Below are 10,655 nucleotides of genomic sequence, written 5' to 3' on the forward strand. Positions count from 1 at the left end.
ACATTGAACCCTGGTTATGTAAGGTGGTAACTGGGGGGGCTGGGTGGACCTTACATGGAAATCTTTTGCCATAGTTTTGCAATCGTTTTGTAAAGCTAAAAAAACCCAACCAGGCTAAAAATTGACAAACATTATTATGCTTCCCAATACTGTGTGTGAGCTAAACAGTGAAGTTCTCAGAAGGATTCCTGTGTACCAAGACAGATATGGTAACCAGCGGCCGCAAGAGGAGGCAGCGCGAAGCAGCGGCATTTGAGCCCGGGGGCGGGCCGTAGTGCGGAGCCGGAAGCCGTGGCGTTTGGACCTAGGGGCGGGCCGTAGTGCGGAGCCGGAAGCGGCGGCGTATGGCCCTGGGGGCGGGCCCTAACTGGGGGGCGGAAAGGGGCGGTGTGGCGGCGGCCGCGCGGCGCTCGGATTCTGCTCGTCCCGTCGCGGCTGTCTGATCCGCTCCGCCTGACGATTCTGAGCGCCGACTTCCGTCGCCATGTCGTCCGTGAGCCCTATTCAGATTCCCAGCCGCCTCCCGCTGCTGCTGACCCACGAGGGCGTGCTGCTGCCGGGCTCCACCATGCGCACCAGCGTGGACACGGCCCGCAACCTGCAGCTGGTGCGGGGCCGCTTGCTGAAGGGCACGTCCCTGCAGAGCACCATCCTGGGCGTCATCCCCAACACGCCCGACCCGGCCAGCGACGCGCAGGACCTGCCGCCCCTGCACAGGTGGGCCGCGGCCTCTCCCGGCCGGCCTGTCCCGGGGACCCCGGGCCTCCTCTCCCAGCCTCCGACGCCGAGGCTGGTTCCGCCCCTTCAGCCCCAGCCTCAGAAATGGGGGTGATGGGTACTTGCCCAGTGTCGTCAGTGAGATAATTCATGAAGTAGGGCCTAGCGGAAGTCCTCTGTCACTGGTGGTAGTTTCGAGCCCTCATGTCCTCCGGGCCACCTCCCCTACTGCAGTCTTCGGTGTCCGTGTCCTCAACTTTGTAGGCCTCTCCATTCTCCCTGGGAATGCTCCCTAGTCTTACATTGCCCATAGTCTGGTTTTCCTTCTATCCTGTCTCGACCTCCACCTGACACACTGCTTTCCTCGTTTTCTTGCGCCATTGCCCACGGCACTACACTGTTAACTTTTGAGTGCCTTATTTCTACACTCCATCCACCTTTGCTCTGCTCCCCAGGACTTTTTTTCTTTTTCTTCTTAAAGGTTATTTCCTGTTCCCATTTTCCTCTGTGTCCTTTCCTGGGAACTTCCTAGCCTCTCACCTTTGCTACTTTTCTCACGTCTCAATAATCGCCCATCTTTCTCATGACTTTTTTCTTCAACTCTAGGTTTGCCACTTGATTGTCCTGCATCAATTATATAACTTAAAACCTATGACTATTTATCTGCAATTTAGAAACTAACAGCATTCATTTTTTAAAGAATGTTAGAAGGTTAAGTATGTGTAGACTATTTGCACTTTGCTTAACAGATGGCTGCTCTGTGTGTATTGCCCTGCCCAGGACTGTACAGTTGATGAGGCTTTAGAACACTTGACATATAGCTAGTCTAAATTGAGATGAGTCGTTGTCATAGTTTGCCTGGCTGGAGTTTTAGCATTGAAAGGCCTATGTCCCAGGAAATTGCTTAGTCACAGGCAACACCCCAAATATGCTGTGACAGTGTAATGCATACCAGATTTCAAAAATCTTAGTATGAAAAATTTTCTGTTAGGCCAGGCACTGAGGGCTATGCCTGTAATCCTAGGTACTCAGGAAGCTGAAATCTGAGGATCATATTTTTGAACATTCCAGCCCCTGAGACTCTTATCTCCAGTTAACCACCAAAACGCCAGAAATGGAGCTGTGGTTCAAGTGGTAGGTGGCTGGCCTTAAGTGAAAAAACTAATGGACAGTGCCCAGGCCCTGAGTTCAATCCTCCTCAGTTCTCCCTCTCTCTCTCTCTCTCTCTCTCTCTCTCTCTCTCTCTCTGTCTCTCTGTCTCTCTCTCTCACACACACAAACACACGTGTTCTGTCCATTAATAAATGTTGCATATATGAGATATTGGAAAGGTAACATTTTGAAGATTTAGGATTAAACAAAATGTTAACACCTGTTTTAACTTTATAATGTGACTATTAAAATCATATGTGGCCTACTATTTCTGCAATACTGGAATTTGACCTCAGGGCCTTGTGCTTGCTTGGCTGGCTTGCTCAGCTGGTGCTCCATTGTTTAAACCACGCCTCCAGCCAGGCCCTTTGCCAAATATTTTAGAGATAAAGCCTCAGGATTTTTCTGCCCAGGCTGGCTTCAAACCACAATCCTTCATATCTCAGCCTCCTGAGAAGCTAGGATTATAGGCATGAGCCACTGTACTTGTTAGTGTTTTCATTTTTATTGGACACTATAATCTATATATGCTCTCAACCAACAAGTATTATCTTTAAACTCACCTTCCACCTTTTTTCAATCTGCACCTGAGATCTTTTGCCAGCCTGGAGATCATTCCTCTGCCTTTAGCCCTCATTTTCAAATGAAGAGTTGTTAACTAAGTGGATTTCAAAAGAGGTAAAATATGCTTTGTTTTTACTCCACTGAAACTGTGCACATTACGTTGAGGAAAGTCTGTAGCTTCTCCTCAGGTTCTCTAGGGAGATTGATATCCCCTTTAAAACAAAACAAATCATAACAGTCCAGTAGTAGTTCACATTGTAAAATCCTTGCCTTTGTCAATCATGAAAAAAAAATTTTTTTTTGGTCTGGTTGTGGGGCCTGAACTCTGGGCCTGGGCGCTGTCCCTCAGCTCTTCAGCTCAAGGCTAGCGCTCTACCACTTGAGCCACAGCGCCACTTCTAGCTTTTTTCATTTTGCTTATGTGGTGCTGAGGAATTGAACCCAGGGCCTCAGGCATGCAAGGCAAGCACTCTACCACTGAACCACCTTCCCAGCCCATGAAAAATATTTTTTCTTCCATTTTATTTACTTTGGTTTTGAATGACTAAAAGTTGACATTTTTCAAGTTTCACTCTTTGACAAATTATTTTGGACTTCGGTTTTCTAACATTTCATCTCATTTCTTTTTTTATTTTTTGGGTCCGGTCGTGGGGCCTGAACTCTGGGCCTGGGCACTGTCCCTCAGCTCTTCAGCTCAAGGCTAGCGCTCTACCACTTGAGCCACAATGCCACTTCCAGCTTTTTTCTTTTTGCTTATGTGGTGCTAAGGAATCGAACGCAGGGCCTCATGCATGCAAAGCAAGCACTCTACCACTGAGCCACCTTCCCAACCCCTCATCTCATTTCTTAAGCCTTATTTTGCTCAGTTTTTTGCCTTCTGTGCCTAAATACTTGGCTGAGGCAAAAGAGTTCATGATTAGATTTTTGTTTTATTTATACTGAAATAATATTGATTACCCAATACACTGAATTCTAAAAGTAGAGTTAGTCATATTTTAGATTTGAATGAGCATTTGTTGGTACTATTCTGGCAACGTTTTAGAGGATTTTTTTCCCTTTCATGTAAATGTTTCCAAAATAACAATAACTAAATTTTCATGCTGGACATAATCACTAATATTCAGATATTGTGTTATCTGATCCTGAATATGCTACTTTTGTTTTATATTACTAGAAATGTTAGATAAATCATTTAACTAGTAAACATTATGAAAAGTCTTCATATAATTTCAGCATTGTAAACCATTTAGTTCTTATATGACCAGAAAATTGTTCACTACTTGAAAAGTACATGTAGAAAAGTTGTACCATATTCCTTAGCAATATTTTCCAAAGTCTTGAAACATCAAGGCTTTCAAAGTACTCTTTAAAAAAAAGATTTAAATATAAATATTGAGCTATCTATAGCTTTAGTCTGTTTCTTTACAGACAGATCTGCCCTCTTGCAGTTTTTCTTGCCAGTTACTGTTGCAAATGATTAAGTGCCCAGTGGGAGAGGTAGACTGCTCTGCTTCCACCTCCCATTTCCTTTACACTATCCATGTCCTCTAGGTGCAGCAGAAGGAATTTACTCCTCCATGTTCTTGCCATACAGTAATGAATTCCTTATAACACTGCCTTTGCCTTTTGAGCAGCACAGTTGCTTCTGCATGCTACTGTGCAGGTATGTTGCCTAACAAGATCCTTTTGGAAACTGTGGAACTTTTCTCTCATGCCACCTCAGGATACCTTGCATTTCTTTGCCTAACTGAAATGCATTTTTAGTGGATCCTAAATGACCAATTGTTTCCTTGATGAAAATAGGCAATAATTTATCACTTTGAAATCCTAGCTGTGAGTGAGGCAGAAATTGGCCAAGGCCATCTAGATAAAAGTACAAGACCTTACCTGAAAAACTAAAAAGTGGAAGAGTTGAGGGCACGCCTTTAGTGGTAGGATATTTACCTATCAAGTGAGAAGCCCATCCTTCAATAGATGGGCAGATGGATGGGGATAGACAGACAAACCTAGATAAGCACTACTTATGCTGTATGCCTTTTATCACTGTGCTGATCTCTCATTCTTTGCTGGTTTTCTTATGTATCCATAAGAGATAAGTTTCTCTTGTCATTTATCTAACAAAATAGAAGTACTTATTATACGTAGGTTCACACCTCCATAGTCTTAATCAGTCCTCTTCTACCATTAGACATTTAAGAAATGGCTTTATAAAGTTCCAGGCTATTCTAATAAACTGCTTTGTTTCTAAATCATTATTACTAATGATGACCAATTCTTTCAAAAAATCACTAACTGTTTAAGAACTAAGAAGCTGTTTCTGTGTCTCTTTCTCAGAAATTAACTTTTCAGTTTTGCAGAGCTTTGGCAGAAGTACTTCTTTTCACTGTCATTAAAATGTAAACATTATGTTAATAGCTGTGCTTCTACTGCCTCAGCATTTAGAAGTTACAGTAATATGTATTTCTTTCTATACTTTTAATACAAATTCATATTGCTCAGTTCTGCAAATAATAAAAATCTTCATAAAACCCAATTCAACTGAGCACCCATAACTCAAACCTATAAATCGAGTTACTCAGGAGGCTGAGATCTGAGGATCACGTTTCAGAGCCAGGTAGGGCAGAAAAAGTCCCTGAGACTTATCTCCAGTTAACTGCCAAAAAGCCAGAAGTGGAGCTGCGGCTCAAGTGGTAGAGCACTAGTCTTGAGCAAAAATGCTCAGGGACAATGCCCAAGCCCTCAGTTTGAGCCCCAGGACCAGCACAAAAAAAAAAATTAAAAAATGAATAAATAACCCTGTTGCTGTTAAATATACTTATAATGGTGGATAACAATGTCCAATTTCAGTCTCAGTTATTCATTTGTAGTATAATAATGCTTTCTTCCTCATAGAAACAAAAAATGTATAATGAAATAATGCTTAGGAAGCTTTTTGTAGCTTCAGATAATTCTGAAGCTTCATTTATGTGCTATTGTTCCCTAAATGAATAGTTCTAAATGTGAGTTTCTCACAAGAGGTTTGAGGAGAAAGGGGAGCCCTACATTTTCCTAATATGGGCACCCTAAACTATCATTTCAGAAACGACTTGGACAGTTGAGGATTCCAATAAAAATGGAAGGCTTTAAAGTGAAAGAAAAAAAGCAAAATCACATGTTTGTCCTATAGATCAGAGTTTAAATTTTATATTCCATCCTTATCTTGGAAAGCTGCTTTTTTTTTTTTTTAGTAGTAGCTTTTAGATATTCCTACCACTACATTTGATAGATTTCAAATACTTTTTGAACTCCTTTATTAAGTAAACCCATTTCCAAATTACACAAACTATATCCCTGTATGGATTAAAATACTGTAATATTGTAAACTCTGAAGGTAGTACATATCAGTTAGGAGTTTTGAGATTTCTTTGACCTGTGATAATATCAGAGTTCTTAGAGTATAGATTTATTACTGAGCTACTATGTAAAGCAAAAGACATTAGTATGGATATATGAATTTGAATCTATTGGAGATTCAGAGTTTTGCTTTTGTGATATCTAGTAATGTACATGTTTTAATTGGAAAACAGGAATATTTAGAAGGATGATTAACAGTATAAAGACTTGGGTATCATACAAGGAAATTACATTAATTGACTTATTTGGACCAAATAGACAATATAAGTTGTCTAAAATAACATTAAATATGGTTCTTTTTCAATGTTCTTTTACCAGGTATTCTATTTTTTTCTTTTCTTTTCTTTTTGTCGGTCATGGGGCTTTAACTCTGGGCCTGAATGCTGTCCCTCATCTCTTCAGCTCAAGGCTAGCGCTCTACCACTTGAGCCACATTGCCATTTCCGGTTTTCTTAGTGGTTTATTGGAAATAAGAGTCTCATGGACTTTCCTATCCTGGCTGGCTTTGAACCATGATCCTTAGATCTCAGCCTCCTGAGTAGGTAGGATTAAAGGTGTGAGCCACCAGCGCCCGGCTTGACACTCTTATCTCCAATAAACGAGCAGAAAACCAGAAGTGGTGCTGTGGCTCAAGTGGTAGAGCACTAGCCTTGAGCTGAAGAGCTGAGGAGTGAGCCACTGGTGCCTAGCTCCAGGTGTTCTATTTATAACCGTCTATAATTTTGCAGGTCAAGTTTTACTTTGAAAAGCTTGTATTTTAGCCAACCTTATGTGTGATCACAACAACCAATTAATACATTTAAGACCTTTGTCTCATTAGAAACCTTAGTAGAGGCATAGTGGAATATCATCTTTTCTTTTTTTGGTCTGCCATGGGGCTTGAACTCAGGGCCTGGGTGCTGTTCCTGAGCTCTTTTGCTCAAAGCTAGCATTCTCAACTTTGAGCCACAGTTCCATTTCCCATTTTCTGGTGGTTAATTGGGCTGGCTTTGAACTGTGATCCTCATTTCTCAGTCTCCAGAGTAGCTAGGATTACAGGTGCGAGCCATTAGCATGCAGCATCATCCTTTCATTATTTGCAGAAATACTTTGTTAGTTTTATAAGAAAATTCATTTTTAGTACTACCTTTTATCAATCACATAGGTCAGAAATTTGGCTTCTCATCTGGAGGTTTGGATTTAGCTGATGTGTCTTGTCTGTCTCTCTTTTTGGTTTCTTCTCAAGTTCTGTTTTGTAGATCTCATTAGCCAAGGATTCATGTCTTTGAGGATTACTAAATTGGTAATCTAACTTGATCTCCAATCAGTTTACATATTGCTAACTTTTGCAAACAATGGAGATGGTTTTCAGGAAATAGAAAATACAGCCTGTAGATTAGTGACTTGAGAAAAGTGGCCATAACAAAAATCATTTTAAGGTTTTAAAGTATTTAATTATTTTTTCACATTCAAATCTTCCAACTTATTTGGCTTGTTACTGTTTAAATTGATTTTTATTCCTATTATATATAATATGACTGAGTAAGGGCATGGAAGGTTAGGCATAGCTCAAAATGAGCTTAATGGTATAAGGAAACCAAAGGTTACCCATACTGCACAGGAAGTAAAACCGATGCAGAAGGAATCTGGGTTTTCTGTAATCCACCAAGCTTCTCTAGTACAGTATTTCTATGAAGTTTAACACATTCACTGAGCTACTCCTATACAATACTCTCATGAGGTTTGGCCCATTTACTGAGCTACTCCTATATACACTGAGCTATTTCTCTACAGTACTTCTATGAGGAAGTGGGGCTGTGGCTCAAGTGGTAGAGCGCTCGCCTTGAGCTGAAGAGCTGAGGGACAGCGTCCAGGCCCAGAGTTCAAGCCTCACGACTGACCAAAAAAAAAAGGCTTAGCTACAGTACTCCTATGAAATTCAGCCCATTCATTGAGCTACTCCTTATATGTTACTACTCCCATGAATTTGAACACATTTATGAGCTACGATTATATAGTACTCCTATAAAATTCAGCACATCTGAAGTGAGCAGGAGCATTATTCCAGTGTTACTATTACCCCAGAGTGCTAGTCACTTTAAACTTTTCTGAAATTATTGCCTTCTGTCTGTCTGCAGAGAGAAAATATTTTAGTTTGGGATCTGGAAGCATCTCCTCATTTTATGTAATTTTGGCTTAGTTTTAGTATTTCTTTCTTGTAAGTTTACATGTTGAATTTCCTGATAAGAGCTAAGACTTAAAACTTTTTCACCAATTATTAGTAAAGTGATAGCCACTTACAAGTAGTTTTATATCTTACAAGTAGGTTTATATCTTCTTGAGTGTAGACTCATTCATGATAATGTGTAGTTTATATTAGTTCCCATCTTTAGAAATTTGGGATCAGGGGCATGTAATAATGCCGATGTATAGAAGTTGTATAGAGTGATTATGTAAGATAATTGATTTGATGTTAGTAATAAAATTGGCATTGGAACATTTCTTTTTTTTTTTTTTTTTGCCAGTCATGGTGCCTGAACTCTGGGCCTGGGCACTGTTCCTCAGCTCTTCAGCTCAAAGCTAGTGCTCTACCACTTGAGCCACAGCACCACTTCTAGCTTTTTCTGCTTATGTGGTGCTGAGGAATCGAACCCAGGGCCCCATGCATGCAAGGCAAGCACTCTACCATTGAGCTACCTTCCCAACCCCGCATTGGAACATTTCTTAGATTAGTTTATGCTGTTTATGTTTGTCTATTTGAAAGTATTAATATTCTGGAATTGAGCTATAAAATTGTCACTTAATTTTACTCATACAGTTTTGGGCTTAAATAATACATATGTGGGAATTTATACCTAATTTTTATTTATTTTTTTTTGCTGGTACTGGGTCTTGAACTCAGGACCTCTTACTATGGCTTGGCTTTTTTGCTCATAGCTGCCACTCTATCACTTGAGCCTTGCCTTCAAGTTACACCTTTTTACTGGTTAAATGAAAATGAGAGCCTTGAGATTTTTTCTGCCAGGATTGGCTCTAAACTTTGATTCTCAGAGCTCAGCCTCTTGAGAAGCTAGGCTTATAGATGTGAGTCACTAGCACCTGACTATACCTGTTTTTAACAGAGGCACCATTTATAGTAAGATTGCATGCTGACGGTAATGGCCTAACATACCATACATGAGAGGCTAAATTAAGATTCATTTACATTTTAGATGTTCTTTACTTTTTAATGAATTTATGTTAAATATGTGTAATTCCATCATTTCTTGTTTTTCAGGATTGGGACAGCTGCCCTGGCAGTTCAAGTTGTGGGCAGTAACTGGCCCAAGCCCCATTACACTTTGCTGATTACAGGCCTATGCCGATTCCAGATTGTCCAGGTCTTAAAGGAGAAGCCCTATCCTGTTGCTGAAGTGGAACAGTTAGACCGGCTTGAAGAATTTCCCAACACCTGCAAAACTAGGGAGGAACTAGGAGAGCTGTCAGAACAATTTTACAAATATGCAGTACAGGTGAGTGAGTAGCTTTTACTTTTTACTTAAAACTCTTTTGTCTTTGGTTTCTTTTTGTTAAGAAAATATTGAACCTATTAGGTAGTGATGTTTTTGAGCAGCAAACATAAAAATAGTTTAATAATACTTCATTTGATTTGGTTTTGTCTATAACTATACATAAGCTATCCAAACATATTAGCCAGTCCTGTCTCAAATCTTTCCAAATGATATTAATAAAGTATTCTTTATTACTTTGAGTGTTACCAAACCAGATAATTATTAAACCTAATTATTTAAAATACTACATACATTATTTGTTATTAAAATATCCAGGCTCCAAGTTATAGAAGTTATATTGCTTTAGAGATCTAGGTGACACTATGCCTGTCATTAACTGTGAAGATTAAGCCTCTGGTGGGCTGACTTCAGATCTGGCTAAGACTTTGACTAATCAGAAGATAGAAGAGTGAGGGAACGGGTGACATTGTCCAAAAGGAAATGTACTCATTACCTGACTCATGAAACTGTAACCCCTCTACATTGTTTATAATAAAAAAATTTTAATTAAAAAAGAAGAAAAACTAAGTACTAGACTTCTTAATTCTAGAGTTAGTTTTTGGTTAAATCTAGATAAAGCCTCTTCCCATCTCATGTATCAAACCTTAAGACTATATTATGAAATATAGTCTTCTGCTTTTGTATTGATAGATCCAGTAGATCTGTGAGGAATCAGTGGAGAGTTGTTTACAGCCTGTGGTGTTTGTACCTTGTGTATCTTTTGTAGTAGCATACTCCTAGCATGGTGAACATTAACAGGAAACATAGAAGTTGAGAGGTGTACTTCCTATGGGGGCTGAAACAATTTACTCTGAAGAAGACATCTTGCAATTGAGAAGTGGATAGGTACATGATCTATTAAGGAAAGGCAGAGACTGGGGGTAGAGTTCCTTTCCTAGGTGAGGCTCCTTGGCTTTCACCCTTGTGTTGGAGATAACTTTGTGCCTTTTTTTCTGCTTCGCCTTTACTTTTCTCCAATCTGAATCTGTAGAAAGCTTGTTAAAGAAGTAAAGATTTTGCAGTGACATAAGTGAAGTGATGTTTAGAGAGAAGCCACAGTTAAATTTTATCACCATTTTCTGGCTTTTGTTTTTGTGTGCCACTCCTGGAACTTGAACTCAGACCTGGGTGTTGTCTTTGAGTTCTTTTTGCTCAAGGCTAGTAGTCTACTTGAGCCACTTCTAGTTTTTTGGTGGTTAATTGGAGATAAGAATCTTGCAGGGCTGGCAAAGTGGCTCAGTGGCATAGTGCTTCCCGTGCATGCCTGAGGCCCTGGGTTCGATTCCTCAGCACCACATA

The 10,655-nt window shown here is 40.1% G+C and overlaps 1 protein-coding gene across 1 annotated transcript in view; it reads left to right on the top strand.

The window, feature by feature from the left end:
- The first annotated feature begins 364 nt into the window (after nt 1-364).
- Lonp2 (lon peptidase 2, peroxisomal) overlaps nt 365-10,655 on the top strand; it is a 106,791-nt gene continuing 96,500 nt past the window's right edge. The window contains exons 1-2 of the mRNA XM_013027881.1: nt 365-717; nt 9,083-9,317. Coding sequence (XP_012883335.1) covers nt 485-717; nt 9,083-9,317 — 468 coding nt within the window. The 5' untranslated portion in view covers nt 365-484. The remainder of the gene's footprint in view (nt 718-9,082; nt 9,318-10,655) is intronic.

Source organism: Dipodomys ordii, unplaced genomic scaffold (assembly GCF_000151885.1).
Source record: "Dipodomys ordii isolate 6190 unplaced genomic scaffold, Dord_2.0 Scaffold106, whole genome shotgun sequence".
Classification (NCBI taxonomy): Eukaryota; Metazoa; Chordata; class Mammalia; order Rodentia; family Heteromyidae; genus Dipodomys; species Dipodomys ordii.